The sequence below is a fragment of the Danio rerio genome, chromosome 19 (genome assembly GCF_049306965.1).
Source record: "Danio rerio strain Tuebingen ecotype United States chromosome 19, GRCz12tu, whole genome shotgun sequence".
Taxonomy (NCBI): domain Eukaryota; kingdom Metazoa; phylum Chordata; class Actinopteri; order Cypriniformes; family Danionidae; genus Danio; species Danio rerio.
The window spans coordinates 47,653,915-47,675,025 of record NC_133194.1 but is presented as its reverse complement, the minus strand read 5'-3'; the positions used below and the strand labels follow the sequence as shown (position 1 = coordinate 47,675,025).

The 21,111-nt window shown below is 34.5% G+C and overlaps 1 protein-coding gene across 9 annotated transcripts in view; it reads left to right on the top strand.

Annotated features, from left to right (window-relative positions):
• csmd3b (CUB and Sushi multiple domains 3b) overlaps positions 1-21,111 on the top strand; it is a 990,558-nt gene that overhangs the window by 276,005 nt on the left and 693,442 nt on the right. For 6 of the 9 annotated variants that reach the window (XR_012395232.1, XM_073931906.1, XM_073931909.1 and 3 more), the window contains exons 1-2: positions 12,018-12,101; positions 15,379-15,573. Coding sequence is in view for 3 of the 9 variants with exons in the window: in XM_068215335.2 (XP_068071436.1) it covers positions 15,379-15,573 (195 nt within the window). In the remaining 6 variants the exon portion in view is untranslated. Of the gene's footprint in view, positions 1-12,017; positions 12,102-15,378; positions 15,574-21,111 lie in introns of those variants that run through there. The other 3 variants (XM_068215335.2, XM_017352314.4, XM_021468186.3) reach the window with 1 other exon arrangement.

Here is a 21,111-nt window from a genome sequence, read left to right as displayed (position 1 = left end):
TTGAAGTAATAATAATTTAAAAAAACTCCATGGTGGTGGTATATAGACATTTGTGCATAAAGAAATGTGTGAGACTGGTAACGACAGCTAGAAGAGAGAACAACGTCAAATTTACCCCCCATAAACGCTGCATTTCAAATCCCTCGCACAAGCAGTAATTTTTTTTGTAATTTGATCCAAAGATTACATAATAAATGCACAAATACATACAAGTTTAAATTTTTTTATCAAAATATTTTAATAATTTAAGATGATTTTTGTGAAAAGGGTCAATTAAATTTTAACATTTACCTTAATTTTTTTTTTATATATGCCCATAACTTATTTAATTTTAAAGCAATGAGTTTAATCAGTTTTTTTAAGTCAAATCAACTAAATACTTTTAAAAGCTATGCATTCTCTCACTTTAAGCAAAGCAAAGTAAATGCTTCTAACCGTGTATTATTCCTGAGGGATTGTAAGTGCATTGGCGCCTTGCTTCTCTGCCCCGAAAGGAGAATCATTTATAAGCAAGAGAGCGTTGAGGCGAGGTCGCAACACATTGTAATAAAGTCGCCCCCTTCGGCGGCACCAGCCTTGGGATGTATTGAAACCAAATTGGGATGCTAATGCAGTGGGCAGCGGCGGGGTCTCTCGGGCCGCGCGCCTCTGGAAAGCTTCAAGTTGTTTTCTGCCCGTCTTCAGCTGCCGGATGACAGAATCTATCCTCCGCAGGGATGAGTTGCTTGTTTTTCTTGCATGTTGAAGTTGAGTCTTCTTGGACCGTGTTTTGCAGAGGGCTGGAGGATAGCATGAAGCTGATGGGAGAAGACAGCTGTTTGTGAAAATTGCCATCTCAGTTTTAGCATGCTTGAGTAGTTCTTTAGAGGACACTTGGGTAATTATAAAAAAAAAAAGAAAAGATAAATCTATGATATCAGCTTTGGTTTTATAAATAAACAGCATGATGTTGATTAGTCTGGATGATCTGCTTCACATGATTTAAAGAGGATGGTTATTGCAAAAAAAAAGAGGAAAAATCTGGCATAATTTACTCAACTTTTTAATTCTGTTGAACACAAAAGAAGATATTTTGAAGAATGCTGGACAGCTGTATTTGTTGAAATTCATTTATTCATTCATTCATTCATTTTCTTGCTTAGTCCCTTTATTAATCTGCGGCCGCCACAGTGGAGTGAACCGCCAACTTATCCAGCTTATGTTTTATGCGGCAGATGCCCTTCCAGCTGCAACCCATCACTAGGAAACACCCATAGACACTCATTCACACACATACAGTACTGACAATTTAGCCTTCCCAATTCACCTATACCAGGTGTCTTTGGGCTGTGGGGGAAACTGGAGCACCCCGAGAAAACCCAAGCCAACACTGGGAGAGCATGCAAACTCCACACAGAAATGCCAACTGACCCAGCAAAGGCTCGAACCACCCATTGCGCCACCACGACACCCCACTGACATCCATAGAAGGAAAAATGACAATAAAAGTCTATAAAAATGAATCTGGAAAAAATATATAAATAAATAAATAATCAGCTTTGGTTTTGTAAATAAACAATATGATGTTGATTAGTCTTGCAGAAGGATCTGCTTCACATGATTTAAAAGGATAGTTCAACCTAAAAGGAAAAATCTGCCATCATTTTTTACTAACACTTGACTTTTTATGCATTCTGTTGAACACAAAAGTAGATATTTTGAAGAATGCTGGAAAGCTGTAACCAATGACATCCATAGTATAGGAAAACAGCCTATTAAACTAAAAAAAAAAAAAAAAAAGTCAATTTTTGGTTGTTTTTTGGGTAAACTTGTATTGCATAAATGTGACTGTGTTCTAAGAGCTAAGCTATGTAAATAGTTTAGATGTTGATCAAAAATTATGGTTCATTTGATATATTTAAAGCATGTTGAATGCAAGTGAAGTGTATATTTTGGTTTTTGTGAAAATGTTACAGACTTTGAGGCAAATTTTTTATGAAAATCTCATGTAAAATGCTGTGAGTGCAGTAGTTTTAATGCAGAAAAAAACTAAAAACACAGTTCCATGAAGCAAAAGTCACAGGTTTTTTTTTTTTTTTTTTTAATATGTTTACCAAAGCAAGGACATTCTCACAGTATATCTGATAATATTTTTTCTTCTGGAGAAAGTTACTTATTTGTTTTATTTCGGCTAGAATAAAGGCCGTTTTGAATTTTTTAAACACCATTTTAAGGTCAAAATTAGCCCCTCTTTTTAATTAATTGCCTAATTACCCTAACCTGTCTAGTTAACCTAATTAACCTAGTGAAGCCTTTAAATGTCACTTTAAGCTGTATAGAAGCTATGCTATACTATACTATACTATACTATACTATACTATACTATACTGTACTATACTATATATATATATATATATATATATATATATATATATATATATATATATATATATATATATATATATATATATATATATATATGTATATATATATAATTAAGACAATGTTTATTTATTTTTAGATATAACATATATATGTATATGATAAAAATTATATATAAATTTAAATATCTATGTAACATGATTGTTTTGTATAATTTATTTTTCATGCATTTGTGTGTATCATATAAACATGATACACATATATCATGTCAAAACAAACTTTAGGATGCAAATAATCATGATTATTGTAATTATTAGCCCTTCTTTGATATTTTTTCTTTCTTTTTTTTTTCTTTCCTTAATATTTCCGGAATTATGTTTAACAGAGTAAGGTTTTTTTTCACTGTATTTCCTATAATTTTTTTTGTGGAGTTTTATTTGTTTTATTTTCACTAGAATAAAAGCAGTTTTTAATATATAATTTTAAAAACAATGTTTAAGGTCGATATTATTAGACTATCGATATTTTTTGATAGTCTACAGAACAAACCATTGTTATACAATAATTTGCCTGATTTCCCCTAACCTGCCTAATTAATTTAACCTAGTTAAGCCTTTAAATATCACTTTAAGCTGTTTAGAAGTGTCTTGAAGCATATCTAGTAAAATATTATGTACTGACATCATGGTGAAGATAAAATGAATCAGTTATTAGAGATGAGTTATTAAAACTATTATGTTTAGAAATGTGTTAAAAAAAAACTCTGTTAAAAAATCTCTCCACACACATAGATACTGGAGATTTCCCCTTTCCTTTCAGGACTACGAGAGTGCATCCAGCTTTTTTACAAATGCAATCGATAGACCACATATTAGCTAGTACAAAAGATGGAACATTGAGGGCAGGAAATGCCCTGTCACTGAGAGTCCAAGCTGGAAGGTCCTGCTCCAGCACTGCATGTCTAAAGCAGCAGACGGTGATGAATGACCGTCCCAAACCCAGGTCTGCTGATAAGAGAGAGCCAGCCAATTCTGCAGCTCAAAACCCATCTTACAGCCAAAGCCTGAGTGTAGACTCAGATATGTGCACACTCTTAATATATATATATATATATATATATATATATATATATATATATATATATATATATATATATATATATATATATATATATATATATATATATATATATGTATATATATATATATATATATATATATATATATATATATATATATATATATATATATATATATATATATATATATGTATATATATATATATATATATATATATATATATATATATATGTATATATGTATATATATATATATATATATRTATATGTATGTRTATATATATATATATATATATATATATATATATATATATATATATATATATATATATATATATATATATATATATATATATATATATATATAATATTTTAGTGTTTTTTTTTATAAGAGTGTGTACATATCTGAGTCAACACTCAGGCAAAGTTTTTAAAAGTTCTACAAAATGTCATTAATTGTGGAAAATGGCTCTTTAGATTTGTTCATTTTGTGCACACTAAGAAAAAAAAGGTTTTTAAAGACCTGTTCACCGATAAAAATGCATAAAATCCTTTGTGAAACCTTTACTAAATACTCAAAGCATGAAAGGAATACTGGCATATAGTCTCATCTTACTGTAATACACTAGAAACCTGTTCAGGCCCAGTGTATGATTTTTCCCTCTTCTATATTTCAGTGTTTTAAATCTATGAATTGTTTTTTCCCCTTCACTGTTTAATAAAATATTAATAAAAATGTGTTCTGTGAAGAGCCTTTGCCTTCAAAATCACTAAGATGTTGAAATCCTCAGTGTTTAAGCGCAGTATATGTCATCATTTAATCCGCCTTTAAACATGTAAGACTTCTTCAGCAGAACACAAGAGAGAAGATACTGAAAAAAAATGCGTCTCATGCTTAGTTTGTCCATGCAATATATACCAGTATGCTTCGAAATCTGTTTTAGGGAGAAAGAAAGCCGTAGAGGTTTATAAAGACTAAGTAAATTATTTAGAATTTTTTGTTTGTGAGTGTTCATTTTATCACTTAAATTAGTCTCTGTATATTACTAAACATAACTTGTAAAACAATATATTACTCAGTACTGTTAAATGAATACTCACCATTAATAGCATCTAAAATAAAAGATTGTATTTACATAATGTATATGTATTCACTGTGCATATGTAATGTGTATATAAACAAAATATTAAATTCAAAATATTTATAATTAAATGTATATATACTTTGAATTAGAAATAAATATTTAATTTATAAATATGAATAAACTTTTTTTTCAAATACATGTACAAGGTTTTTGTAGTGTATACAACACCAACCCAAACAACATATCGCTTTAAACTACTACAATAGTTATAAAAAGTCACTTTTTGAGGACTTCAAGAACATTAAGGTTAAAAGTTGTTGGAAGAAAGATCAAGGTCCCATAATACAATTCAAAAACATAAATAAATGGGGAAAAATAAAAACATTAAATCACAAAAATACAGAAAACTGCTAATTTACTGACATTTTCACAGTGTGTGTGTGTGTGTGTGTGTGTGTGTGTGTGTGTGTGTGTGTGTGTGTGTGTGTGTGTGTGTGTGTGTTTGGGTGTGTGTGTGTGTGTGTGTGTGTGTGTGTGTGTGTGTGTGTGTGTGTGTGTGTGTGTGCATGTGTGTGTGTGTGTGTGTGTGTGTGTGTGTGAGTGTATACATACATACATACATACATACATACATACATACATACAATAAATAGGCACATTACAAATACATACACACTCACCGGCCACTTTATTAGGTACACCTTAGTAGTACTGGGTTGGATCCTCTTTTGCCTTAATCCTTCGTGGCATAGCTTCAACAAGGTACTCCTCAAGGTACTCCTCATATTCTTCAGAGATGATTCATGCTTCATGACACGGTGCGTTATTCTGCTGGAAATAGCCATCAGAGGAAGGGTACACTGTGGTCATAAAAGGATGGACATGGTCAGCAACAATCCTCAGGTAGACTTTGGTGTTGACACAATGCTCAGTTGGTACTAATGGGCCCAAAGTGTGCCAAGAAAATATCTCCCACACACCATTACACCACCAACCTGAACCATTGATACAAGGCAGGATGGATCCATGCTTTTATGTTATTGACGACAAATTCTGTCACCACCATCCGAATGCTTCAGCAGAAATGGAGACTCATCAGACCAGGCAACATTTCTCCAATCTTCTATTGTCCAATTTTGGTGAGCCTGTGTGAATTGTGGTCTCAGTTTCCTGTTCGCAGCTGACAGGAGTGGCACCCGGTGTGGTCTTTTGCTGCTGTAGCCCATCCGCCTCAAGGTTGGATGTGTTGTGTGTTCAGAGATGCTCTTCTGCAGACCTCGGTTGTAGCGAGTGCTTATTTGAGTTACTGTTGCCTTTCTATCAGCTAAAACCAGTCTGGCCAGTCTCCTCTGACCTCTGGCATCAACAAGGCATTTGCGCCCACAGAACTGCAGCTCACTGGATATATTTTCTTTTTCAGACCAATCTCTGTAAATCCTAGTGATGGTTGTGCGTGAAAATCCCAGTAGATCAGCAGTTTCTGACATATTCAGACCAGCCCGTCTGGCACCAACAACCATGCCACGTTCAAAGTCACTTAAATCACCTTTCTTCCCCATTCTGATGCTCGCTTTGAACTGCAGCAGATCGTCTTGACCATGTCTACATATCTAAATAATTTCAGTTGCTGCCATGTGATTGGCTGATAAGAAATTTGCATTAATGAGCAGTTGGACAGGTGTACCTAATTAAGTGGCCGGTGAGTGGTTTTTATATATGTGTCATTTTTTGGGGGGGTGGGGGGTGGTGGAGGGGGTTAACATTTCACATTAATCAATTGATCCACAACTCAAAAGTGCCTCTCTTAAATATTTAAGGTGTTTAAAATCTATAAATTGATTTCTTTCACTTTTAATAACATATTAGAGAACATTTGCCTTGGAAGTCGGTGTTATTTTCTGTGTCGAATCCTTGGTGTTTAAGCAAACATGCTGGAGAAAATAAATGATTGAGGAACACTGACGCCACAGATGATAAATCGCTCATTCCTTGCGATGAACTGTACAGCTTTGCCAGATTTTCTGGAGATTCGGAAGCTCTGTTTAATTTTACACGACGACACGCTGGCTGTGATAGATTCCCCAAAACATGCCATCGCTAACATATCCTTTGCTGTGCATCTCAGATGGAAAGGTTTGTTAATAAAACAGAAGAGAAGGAAGCGATGCGGCGCTGTGGCGTCTTTCACTAGGAAAGATGAAAGAATTGTGTTTCAGCTAGTTTCTCGTTAAAGCCCTTTTGAGAGCTTCTCAGCCGTTCAGAAGTGGAGAACTTGCTGTTCCTCTTATGAATATGGATTTGTACAGATTACTTGAATGATACGTTCATTTGAATATGTGTAGCTGGTTTTATCTGGTTCCTGGTTTAGCTGCATGGAGAAACCAGACAGCTCTGCTCTGTTCAAGTAATTAAACAAAAATACAATTGTAGTTTATAGGAAAAAGCTTTTGGATTATACCAACATATATTGGTATATTATTTACGACTATTTTGAAAGAAGGCCAATGCATATTGTGGCATAGCAACACAATCTCACGGCAATTAAACTCTTTGATTTAGGGGCTAATTTGTATTAATTCGTACAATCTAAATTTTACAATTTAGTACGATTTGCTCATCACCCAATAATGGTTTGGGTTAGGGGTGGGTTTAGGTGCCACGCCTCCTTTTTAAAATCGAACATTTTCATACAACTGAACTCGTAAAAATACATAGGAATTAGCCTCTAAACTGACAAAAAGTAAAAAACGTACATTTCCTCGTGGGATCAGGCTCAGGCACGTGCACACATAGGGCTCAACCTGTGCAGTGCACATGCCCTTTTTAGTCGTGGATAGAAAGTGCCCTTCCAAAATTATCAAAAGTGCCCCCGCGAGATGCGCCACACCTTCGGTCCCGCCCTTCAGTAGGCGCTCGACAACACCGCTCTTGAGTACGCGCGCGACAACACAGCTGATCAGTACGCGCGCGATACACCGCTCTTCAGTACGCGCGCATCCACTCTGCAGATCTGCAGCAACCCCCCCCCCCCCCCCTCCCGCTCTTCCAAAAATGTATCCTGCACATGCCCTTTGGACGGTCTCTGCACGGGCCTGATCAGGCTGAAAATACGGGAAAATGCCTTAATGGAATGATAGCGGGATAGAACTGTAAAAATATGGGATAATCCTGGGAAAAACAGAAAGGTTGAGACTTTTCTGACTCCATAACAAACACCATCCTGTGTTCTGGCTTCTTACTCTACACTAGTAGCCTATACTGTGTGACCATCACCGAGACACACTCGGTTATAATGACAGAGCTCTGCACGGACAGTTTGGCTGCTTTCTGTTGTCTTTTCCGCTGATGTACCGAATCTCTCATTTTCGTTTCATTGATATTCCCATCGGCCTCAATGACAAACGCGAGTGATCCATCACCACTCTAAATGGCAAAATTGACAGGCCTCAAGGGCTTCGAATGCCTGTTCTGCTGACACAAGATTATCACATTTATCCTTTTTTATTCAATCCTTACAATGTGACGCTTTTTCATACCCAGGCGCGGCGGTGTTGCCGCTTCCCGACACTCTCATTTCCTAAATGTGCATCAGGCGTCAGCAGGTTATAATCAACACCATTAGCATGCGGAGAGATGATGTTCCTGTACTTTGGATTGGGCGATTTATACAGCGAAGATCTTTCATTTATCCAGCTGTAGCATCTTGAGATCAGGGGCTGCAGTCTTGACAAGGGAGAGGCTTGTCTGGATGGCGTCCGTCTTTTTAATTTGTCCTGTTTAATTTCACTCGCTCTCAGATGAAGGTAATTAGGGATATTAAATATGGGGAGTTGCCAAACTAATACGTGAGGACATGAATATCACTCTGCTGGAGTGTGCGTCTCATTTAGGTGTCAAAAATTATATGGGCTATAATATCAGAATTTATTCGTGCTAATGATAATTAATATTTTGCTGAGTGTTTTTTGGGGCTGGATAGATAAATAAATGTTATATTAAAACCAGCGTTAGATGGCGGCAACGGATTCAATGTTCTTTATGTGATTGTCTCAGATATGATGAATATGATGATACTTAATATTTAGCAGTTTTTAAGCTGGTTGCATAGATATGAAAGTAAAAACACCATTAGGGGAGCGCGGGGGCACAAAGTAACGCAGGGTTAAATGTCAAACCACACTGGGTTAAATTTCACCACACTGTCAGCAGACGTCTTCCTGCCAATTATTGAAAAAAAATCTGCATAATTTGCATGAGAAACACAGGAGAACCCCCCCCCCCAACAACCCCCCCCCCCCCCCCCCAAAAAAAAAAAAATTTTTGATTAAATTAGTTGTGTTTGGAAAAAAAAACCCACCAAGATCGACATCCTTATATGTTTTTATTATTATTAAATATGTGTATATGTCTTTATTTTACAGTCTATGGTTTAAACACGCACCCAAAAGCCAAACTTTTTTTTCTCAGCTTCAAATCGCGTGTACAGAATCCGTTTGGGAAACAGCATCTGCTTATCACTATGGAGCACGTCAGCTGACAGTCATGCACCATTATATGACTGTTTTGAGGATTGTATAGGATGGGCGATGGCACCTGTAATTAAAAGGAAATGCAATCACGCCGTTTTTTGTATTTATGTATGAGTGTTTTCATTCCTAAACAAAGCGAAAGCACAGAAGACTGGCGTTTTAGAACATGGGGCGACCCCTGGTGGTTCGGCGGTATGGGTTTGCGTCAAGTGTGCCGCAAGCCTACGTTTGAGTGAAGGTTTCGGCCGTTAGATCGCCCCCTGGGGGCTGGCTGCAGTACAAGTCATAAAGCCCGCCTCCTCCGTGTTAATGAAGGAGACTTGAGCCCAAATAAAAAAAATTATTACACTTGCAATAAAATGTCCCGAAAGATGGTTCTGGTCGATTAAGGCACTGGTTATTGTGCTGAAATAGGTGCAGATCTTCATTTTTGTAAACAGTTTGTTTTTAGCAGTAATTTAATGCTGTCATCGTGATTGACAGCTGTGATTGACAGTTTCTCAAAGCGCGGCGTCTGAGCTTCGGCAGGAGACTGAAGTAGACTGAAGTGTTATTATTCGATTTCTGTGTTATTTTACCATGACAAAATGAGTTCAGCAGTAAACTATAGTTTCTGACATACATGATCTGGTGGAACACTGTTTATTCGCTAAGGTCAGGGCTTTTTTCGGGCTTTATTAGTTTGCTGATACACGCCTAACCACCCAGATAGCAAAACACAGTTCCGGCTAGATTCTCGCCTGCCGGAGACTTATCCCTTAGAGCTCAGACTGACTAATGTTACCTCTGCTGGACCTACTCCGGATGCCTGGACTCACTACCCAATTCCAGCCCGAGTCAATCGAGCCAGATGCGGCGGCCGAGCGAGCAGGCGCTGCCGCATGCGAGCCTGAATCAGCCCGCGACGCCGCGAGTAAGTTATGCGCTGCGGCCTGGAGCTGGCGCGATTGAATATATAAAACCCTCATATTTGTTAACGTTATTACATCCATTTGTGTTGATATGACAGCAAACGCATGCTGAGAAGTTCGGGGGGCGTAGTTGATTTTACATAAAGCGTTTGATTGGAAGCTCGACTCTGCTCATTTTCGCGGCTCCTCCTCTGGCTCCATCAGACAGTCCTTCTGCGCATGTCTGGCTCCAATTTCAGCAGTCTTTTGCGACAGTTTGTGCCCGTCAAGCAGGCGTTTTGCCCTCAAGGCGTTCAATGGGAAAAAGGGCTGTCGCGTCGTCCATATTTTTTACAGTCATTGGTTTGCGTATAGATCGGCTGTTCAGAAAAAGACTGAAAATACGGGAGAAGTACGGGAAAATACCTTTACGGGATGATAGCGGGATAGAACAGTAAAATACGGGAGAATCCCGGGAAAAACGGGAGGGTTGACAGGTATTTTTATTATAGTCGATGTATTTTATTTTTTAAAAAAGCTGTGAAAGTATGCAAACAAATCTTTTATATTGTGATCACCGTCTTTTAGGCTAAAATATGGAACCATTTTGAAAAATGTAAAACACACATTGACTGCTAGCCAGCTTTGAGGAAAACAGCGGGGTTAGTTGTAACAGGGTGTTACAATTAATCCACACTGTTGGACACCAAAAAACTAACACAATACATTTTTGGGATCTTGAGTGTAATGTTGGGATCTTTTTAAATATATATATATATATATATATATATATATATATATATATATATATATATATATATATATATATATATATATATATATATATATTTTTTTTTTTTTTTTTTTTAATAGAAAGAAATATATATATTTTATTTGCTAATAATGCAAATTAACGCACTGTATAATAATGGATAAATTACAATAATGCAAATAGATTCAAATAATGTGTTCATCTAATAAACAAATAAATACATAAACATACTGTGCTATGTAGAATAAAAAAGAAATGTGTCAACTACTGAGGAAATATAGCTACTATTTAAAGCAGACTGAATTTAAATTAATTGTGTGAAATCTGCTTTTAAATGTATGTGTTACAACTAACTCCGTCTGTTACAACTTGCCCCGTGGGAGGGGTAAATTGTATAATTTTTTACTGCAAAGAAACCACAGGTCCAGCGATCATAATTCCAGTGCTCATTTCTAGGAGAGGCTTGTGTGTTATTGGTTAAAAAATATATATGGTTTGTCTAACCCCATTACTTTGTTCATTATTTGGCCAAAACCAAAAAGTGTTTCTTTGTGCCCCGCTTCTCCCCAAGGTGGCGGCAAGTTCTGGATGATCAATTGAATCTTTAATCAAACAATTTTTTCAAATAGCTGATTTAAACATCCACTGCATGTGATTGCCTCATGCTTTGAGTGTTTTGAGCTGGTTGGATAAATACATTTGATATTCAAACAACCATTGGGTGGCGGCAAGTCTTTGTGAATGATCAATGGAATCGTTTAATTAAACGATTCTTTCAAACGGCTGATTCAAACATGCAATGCGTGTGATTGTCTCAAATGAAACCATGGTGAAAATATTTTGCTGAGTGTTTTGGTTGGATAAAAAATGATATTGAAACAGGTTATTTTAAGTCTTTGTGAATGATGAATCGAATCTTTAATCAAACGATTCCTTCAAACGGCTGATTCAAACATGCAATGGGATTGTCTCGAATGGAATGATGATGATACTATTTTGCTGACTGTTCTTGGGCTGGTTGGAAAAATAAATATGATGTTGAAACCAATTAGGTGGCGGCACGTCTTTGTGAATGATTAATTGAATCGTTTAATCAAACGATTCTTTCGAACGGCTGGTTCAAACATGCAATGCATGTGATTGTCTCAAATGAAATAAAGATAATATTTTACTGAGTTTTTGGGGCTGGTTGGATAAATAAATATGAAACCACAATTAGTTGGCGTAAAGTCTTTGTGAAACGATTCTTTCAAACAGCTGATTCAGTGATTGCCTTAAATGGAGTCGTGACTCAATTGATTCATTCAATTAACTGATTCACATGTGTAACGGCAGTGTGACTCTGAGGCGCACACGTTTCGTTTAGAACTACATTACGACTAAAATGTAAGTATTTTACTAATGATTTCTTGTTTGTTGAACTGTCCATTGTTCACTAGCTTTCATATCTTAAATTTCTAACTCATGCAGGCTTCATCACACAGTCAGTTTTGTTGCTTGCTTGTTTTAACAAAATGGCACTCCCAGATGATAAATATCATACTAAACGTATCTTTCAATGATTCCAGTTTTGTCAAAAGTATATGGATACCCATTTGGACGAATTTGGCTTTTTTTTTTGTTCTGTATCAGTCATTAAGAAACACTAGCCTCATATCATAGACTGTTTGCTACATGTTCATAGCTCCAGACCATCAATACGAGTGGGTCTTTAGCTAGAAATCCATAACTTGCTGAGCATTTGTGATTACTTTATAAATGATTACAAAGCCACCGAGCAAAAACCACAGGAAAGAAGAGCTAAGTGGCGTTTTAGCCTAACATATTGTGAATGTGGACAATGTAAAACAGTTTGTTTCTTCTGCAAATGGTTTACAATTCATGTAGCAGTCTAGACATTTACTTTATCTTTATCCAGTTAATGTTCTTGGTGGTTTCTTTAAAGTAATGAAGTAATTAATCTTGCTTTATAGATCCTCTGTTTGTTACTTTTCTCAGCATGATCAATAGTAATGGAACGGCATCAAAACAAAGAGTAATACAGCTTTTTAAAATATATTTAGTATTGTTTTTCATAATAAATGACAGTCATACATTTTTACCATACTTTACAAGAGACATCCGCTAACATCTGATATAAATATACATATAAATTGTTTAATTTACATATATACTTGCGCTGGATGATAATGCAACATTATTTCACACATATTTTCAATATCGCTTTTGTTAATGTCATTTAATTCAGACTGCAAATCAGTTTAGGGATCTGGCAGATTGAATTGAAATTAGTATATTTTTTAATTTCTATATTACACATATCTATTTAAATAGGTCAATAGATCAGATAATATATATAACAGATATAATCTATTGATAATAAATGTGTTGCATATTTTACATTGGCTCTATTTTAACTCTGTATCCCTTTAAGTGCTTGCTGAGTCTTCAGAGATAGACACAATAAGCAGTCCAGTTTAAGGTCTATTAACAACAGGTCGAAAAGCTTAAACAGGTCTCTATTGTTGGAGTTGTCTGTCTAAAGCTTCTAAAAGTCAGCGGTGAATTCATTGCCTCCCGCTAGCAGGATCTCTACCACCCGAGTCGTGTGTAACAGCACAATCAATGCACTTCTCTCTTTATTTCCTAAACTAGTCCCTGGGCCGCAGTCATTTCTAAATGCTGCCGCTCTGCCCTTGGTTTGGGTCCAGTTGGGGAATAAAGCGTGAATTGTCGATTAAATAACAAATAATTCAAATAAAATATGATGCTTTTGCACCTGTAGCCCCTTGGATTGTTTGCTTTTCTTAGTAATCGTGCCAATAATACTTTTGGTTTCTATGAATTATGAGGAAAAACTTTTATTTTCTGGATTGTGTGGTGGATTACTGGTCTGACTCTACACTGAGAAATCTTTCAGTGCTTTCTCAAACGTGTAGAGTGAATAAATAAATCTTTGTTTGTATATTAACAGTTTCAATGTTTAGGGTCATTGTGATAATTTTTAAGCAGTTTTTGAATAAAAATGATAGTAAGGTGTTTACAGTATTAATATTTCAATGTAAGACAGCTCTTTAAACGTTTCATTCATCAAATAAGTCAGAACACAGAAGGCTAGCTTTAACGGCCAAAAAATAAATAAAAAAATTCACAGCAATATGTTTTTTATTGTATGTGATTGTATTTCTTTATTTAGTATGTTTTTTTTATTAGGGACAAAGATGACTATACATTTACAAAGATTTCTGTTGTAAATAAATATATGTAACTATGTATATTAAAATTATTAGATACTATTTTACATAACTGCTATTTCAAATTGTAACCCTACATATATAAATACATAAACAAATAAATAAATGACAGTGTTACCATAAAGCATAAAGCATGGTAAAAATGTATGGTAACACTGTCCAAGACATCCACTAACATCTGATATGAATATACATATAAATAACTATATAAATTGTTTAATTCACATATATACTTATGCTGAATGATAATTCGACATTATTTCACACTACAATTATTAAATAACATATATAATATATAATATTAAGTTTATATATATATATATATATATATATATATATATATATATACACACACACACACACACACACACACAAGTAAATACAAGCCAATTTGAGTTTAAATAAATCATTTTCTTAAAATAAATTAAACATTTTATTCAACAAGTATATGTTAAAAAAATAACTATTCACATTTATTTTTAAAAATATTTATATTCTAAATATTTTTACTGTACTGTATTGCAATCTTAAATAAACAAACACACCCTCTGTAAACGTTATTGACCTTATTCTTTGCGTACAAGCGTGCACAGCCATTTGAATATTTTTGACTTCAAGTCCCATTCACTTCCTTTCACTTTTAGATGTTTAAAACAGCTCGTTCTTTTGCTTGAAATGTACTTATTTTACTTTGTCTACTATATATATATATATATATATATATTCTTCTTTGTAGTTTGACCATTTTCTGCCATTAATTATTATTTTTTCCATCGAAAACTGAATCGGAAGTTCTAAAACAATCACAAAAACGAACACACTTCTGCAAGAATTAGGTCAGTAGACTTACTTCAAAACATAAAAAAACTTCAGACCCTAAATAGGCATGGGACCATAACCGTTTTCAAGGTATACCATGGTTTGGAAAAGTCAAGATTTTGAAACCGTCAACATTTTCTACTATACCATTCCTATGGTATGTATAAGATTTTCTGTTTACATTTTTTTAGGACAACAGTATTTCCAGCAGAAAAGATATCCAAAGATGTCCTTTCAAATTGTAAAATAGTTTTTAAAACAAATGAAGACAGCAGAATGCATTTGAATTATTTAGCCTGACACGTTTATTGTTGTAAAATATTTTAAATGTTTCTCAAAATAACAATATTGTGTTCAAAGAGAACAATAGTTTACTTTTTAGCCAGACATTTAAAAAGAAAATTTTTTACAGCAGTAATCGCAATATCTTGAAACCATGATATTTATATCCAAGGTTATCACACCCTAAGCATCTTCCTGTTAGTGTATATGCAAAAAACAAACATTTAACCTTTAAGTCTACATATCCAGCGTCATTTTCTTTACCATGAATGTAGTCTTAAAAGTGTTCCTTTTTTCTGCCTTTTCAGAATTGCAGAGCAGTTCTTGTGGGAACCCTGGCGTCCCGCCTAAAGGCATTCTGTACGGGACGCGCTTTAATGTAGGCGACAAGATCCGCTACAGCTGTGTGACCGGCTACGTGCTGGACGGCCATCCGCAGCTCACCTGTGTGACTAATGCAGGCAACGCTGCCGTATGGGACTTTCCAGTGCCCATCTGTAGAGGTAAGCATGCAACTGTGCGTCGTGCATGATGAAGACACTGTCAGCGCGCGTGTGTTTGTGCTTCCTGTTCCCCTGCATGAATCTTTGATGTTTTCCTGTGTCCTTTTGTCCTTGTATACGTGCATGTATGAGTGAATACACCCATGAGTGGCTGGGTTGTTTTGATTACACTGAACACAACTCTGACACTTCATTTGAGGCCTCTCGGATGTCGAAATAGCATGTTTGCTACAATAGGTGCCTATTAATTGAATATTAAAGAAGGTTTTTAGCAAAATTGCTGACCTTGCTCAATGCAAGTCATTGGTTATGAGCATTAAAAGATAAAATTTTTTTAAATATATATTTATGTACTTATTTTCAAGATTTTGCAGGAAGGTACTTGTTTTAAGTTACCCAGATAAAAAAAAAATCCATGTCTTAGATTGTATTTGTGCTTTTTCTGCTATTTTGAGCAAAGTATCTGGGAGATTTTACCATAAAAGCAGCGTTGAAGTTATTGATGAGTGGCTTAAAGTACTGGGTTGTTTTGATTAGACATGGCACAACACTGAACCTTTCATTTGGAGGCCTCTCCATTGACGAAAAGGCATCACATGTTCGCTCTTGTTCGCAACTATAGGTCCCCTTTATTTATTTATCAGGATTTATCAGGATCCCCATTAGCCACTACCAAGGTAGTGGCTATTCTTCCTGGGGTCCATCGAACATAACACAAAATTACATTAATACACAACAACAAAGACTAATAAAAACATTAAAATACAAAATTCATACATAACATCCAAATCAACAATCCACTTAATATTTTTCCATTAAATATTTTTTTAAATGATTTTTTTAAACCTCCTTTTACTTGTTACGAAGCATATAATGTCTGACGGCAATTCATTCCATATTTTCATTCCTCTATACATCACGGTACGTTTAATTAAATATTACAGAGGATTTTTAGCTGAAATTGCTGACCTTGGTCATTATTTACTAACATTTAGTGAGTCAAAAAAATATACAGGAAAAACAAAATTAACACCTGCAAGAAACTGAACGTTATTTACAACTTTTTTTTTTTTTATGTTGCATCATTTTAAGATTTGTTTTTTAACTTATTTTCAAGATTTCGCGGGAAGGTATTTTTTGTGGCAAATGAATCTGTCTTGGATTGTATTTGTGCTTTTTCTGCTATTTTGAGCAAAGTATCTGGGAGATTTAACCATAAAAGCAACGCTGAAGTTATTGATGAGTGGCTTAAAGTACTGGGTTGTTTTGATTAGACATGGCACACAATGAACCTTTCATTCAGAGGCCTCTCGGCTACAATAAGTCCCATTTAATAGAATATCAAAGAAGATTTTTAGCTGAAATTGCTGACCTTGGTCATTATTTATCAGCTTTTAGAGAATCAAAAAACATATACAGCACTGTAAAAAAATAATTTTTTAAATGCATACAATTAATTTGTTTTCCCAACACAAATCTATTAAGTTAACACTTTTAACAAATGTATGTGGATTGAACATACAATTAAATTGTCCCAATGAAATCTAAAGAATTGTGTTGTTTCAGAGTGAGGGAAAACAAAATTAATACCTGCAAGAAACTGAGCATCATTTCTTTGTTGCATTATTTTGAGATCTATTTATTCACTTATTTTCAAGATTTTGCAGGAAGGTATTTTTTTTGGCAGCTTTTCCTAAAAAAATGTACACAGACATAAAGGTTATGGTTTGGTTACTCTGTATTTTATTAATTAGGTATGGAATAACATGCACTGCTGCAGTGTTGATGTGACTTTCAATACACATCGAATGCATTTGAGTAGATTTTTTAATGCATGTTGAGTTTTGTGTCTGCATTAATGCATATGTTAGTTGAATATTTATATATAAAAAAAACCCCAAACATTCTTTATTTAAACACTGAAAAAACCCTGATAAAAATAAATCTATGTCTCATATGGTATTTGTCCTTTTACAGATTTTTGAGCAAAGTAGTTGGAAGATTTAACTCTAAAAGCAGTGCTTAAGTTATTGATAATTGACTTAAAGTACTGGGTTGTTTTGATTAGAAATGGCACAACACTGAAGCTTCATTTAAGGCTTCTCGGATGAAACCACATTACTTGTTCGCAACAACAGGTGCCATTTACAGTAATATAATATTAAAGAAGTTTTTTAGCTGAAATTGCTGACCTTGGCCATTATTTATCAGCATTTAGAGAGTCAAAAACACATACAGGGAAAACAAAATGAATAACAGCAAGAAACTGAACATCATTTATTTATTTTGCATTATTTTGAGATGTATTAGTTTCAAAGTTTTGCCGGGAGGAATTTATTTTTTTGTGCCAGCTTTTCTTAAAACATGTAAACATACATCAATCTTATAAAGGTTATGGTTTGGTTATTGAATGTTTATTGATTAAGTGTGGAATTACATGCTCTGCTGCAGCATTGATGTGACTTTCAATACACATGGAATGTTTTGTGGCCGCATTAATGCATTTAATAATTGAATATTCATACAAAATATCACTGAACATTCTTAATTTTATACTCATGAGTTACGCTGATGTAAATGAATCGATGTCTTATTTGGTATTTTTGCTTTTCTTCTTTTCTGAGCAAAGTATTTGAAGTATTTTACCATAAAAGCAGCGCTGAAGTTATTGTTGAGTGGCTTAAAGTACTGGGTTGTTTTGATTAGCAATGGCACAACACTGAACCTTTCATTTGGAGGCCTCTCGAATGTTGAAAACACATTGCATGCTCTCGCTTGTCCGCTCTTACATTTCCGTGTTTGTTTCCTATTCTTCTGTTTCAATCTTCTGTTAAGCACGGCGAGGGTCCTTTGGCATCTTTTGACTCTTTCAATCAGATTTAGATTCCCCTTTAGTTGCCCGCGCTGTTGTTTTCCTCCTGAAAAGATGAGTCTGCGCGTTTGTTTGCGAATGCATGGAGATTTATCGTCCCATGTTCAGGCCAATTATAATGTGCATTAGCCATGACCGTTCTCAAATAAGAATCTCTCCATAGACAGCCTGCACCGGTTTCTGCTCCAGCGTGTTTAATAGAAAGGGGGGCTGGAAATGACAGCGTCTGGATCATGCTTGCTTTGGTTGGACACAAATTGCAAAAAGCCAACTGTGCTTGAATCGAAAATAGCCTGAGGTGGTAAAATGTGGAGTCTCAACCTGGCCCAGAATGCAGTGGGGTATGGAGGAGCAGACCACAGCGTTTGTCATCTGGCTCTTTCTTAAAGGGATAGTGTATTTTGAGAGGAAAAGTTGATGTTAATTAACTCATCTAAGATGTAGGGGACTTTTTTTTTTTCTATAAAGGGGATATATTATAACCCTTTTTACAATATCTTAAATAAATCTTTGATTTTTCTAGAGTGTGTACGTGAAGTTTCAGCTCAAAATACCACATAAGAATTTTTATAACTCTTTAAAACTGCTTCTTTTAGGCTTTGATCTAAATTATACCATTTTAACGACTATTGCTTTAAATTCAAATGAGATTGTGCTTCAGTCCACGCCCTCTTTTTAAAAGAGCAGAATAAAATAACGCGCTTTATGCGTTGAGAGGCGCCTCTTTTGAAAGGTTTACTGGCCGCTACAGCTGCACAATTCTGGCTAAAATGAGAATCGCGATTTTTTTTTATTTTTTATATTATTATTATTTTTTGCTTAAAATAAGAATCACGATTTTCTCACGATTCTGTATATGTAAAATAAAGGTATGGTAAAAACAAACATGGCACAACATCCATAATAATATTATGTGTAGGTCTACTAGTTTTTATAAATAATTCTATTCTACTTATAATAATTCTGATGTTGAATTATTATGTTTGAGATATATGCTTGCAATCTTTCATATTAGACAAATATATTCACTGGTAAAATCAAACATTTGCCATTATCAGATTATATCCAACAATAAATAGGCTGCTAGAGTAGTTATACTAACATTGTAAACATTTACTTTCATGCACAACTGTGGGTTCGCTATGAAAGAAAACAACATCAAATACTTGCCGTAATCTTAACTCTAAAATGCGATATGATCATTTAAATGAAGTGCACACTTTCGGTTTCATTTTGACTGCTAAGTGCTTGTTCATACTTCACGCGCGGCTCTCAAACGATCACTCTGTGCCATAAACTGAATATTATTTACAACTGTATTACCTGTTACTCGCAACATATGCATGTTCTGTTCACTAAAGTAGACGTGCGCGCGTCTATCATTAAGTAGAGAGCCCACCTTCTCTGTCATAACAGCTCATGGTCAGCAGCTCACATCACGTGCGATTTTCCCGGCCGCGAAAACATCATTATATAAAGACAAAAATGACATTTTTAGGTGAATTATACCTTATAAATACAGCATGTGACTCATTCAACATCATTTGGAGGTGTCAATGTAACTGAGCAATGTATGTGAAACAATAAAAAGACTCGTGCAGCCGCCTTTTCTTCTCTCCTGAACTTGAAAATTTGATTGGCAGAATCATAGAAATGCTGGATTAAGATCGTCTAGGAGGTCAAATCGAGATCGCGATCTTTTAACGATTAATTATAATTATAATTATAAATATGTTTGTAAGTCAAGAATAGAGCATTTGTAGCTGCAGTTATAAACTGCTTACTAACGCTTATTAATGTAGAGTTAATGCTTAGCAGATAATAAATTCACTATTTGCTAATGCTTAATAAATGATTTATAGTGTGTAGTTATTATAAAGTGTTACCAAACTTTTTTTTTGTTTCTACTGCTAAAATCAGACTTTTTCTACTCCAAAGAGAAAAAATACTATAAATTTTTTTTTATTCTTATTTATCTTTTTATTGTTCTGTCATTTATTTTCAATGTAAAATTATTACTTATGTTTAAATAAAAAAAAACTTTTTTTTTCAATTTTACGTCTAAAGAGAAATGGACTATTGTTTGTTTTTATTATTATTTTGTCATGCATGTATTATTTAGTTACTGAGTAGCTATAAATACTTTAATATAAGGAGTTTTCATGAGATTTTTTCTAAACTAGTAGTGTTTTGAAATAAATGAATGCATAATAATCGTGATAACCGTGAAACCGAGAATATTTATCAGACTATAATCGTACAACCAAAATCTATAATCGCTGCATCCCATCTCCTGAGAAGTGTATATAGAGGTTCGTAATCAGAATGAGCCTGGGTTGATTATTTCTGTGTTGCATTATTACCTTACAAGATTTTGCGGGACATTTTTCAACTTGAAATGATTGATTTTGTGGCAGCTTTTCTCAAAAAAAAAAAAAAAAAAAAATGTACACACATCAATCTTATAAAGGTTATGGTTTGGTTATTGAATATGTTATTGATTAGGTATGGAATTACATGCACTGCTGCAGCATTGATGTGACTTTCAATTCACATCTAATGCATTTGAGCAGATTTTGTAATGCATGTTGAGTTTTATGTCTGCATTAATGTATTCATAAAAAAACTATCATTCTTAATTTTGTACTCATGAGTTACCCTGATAA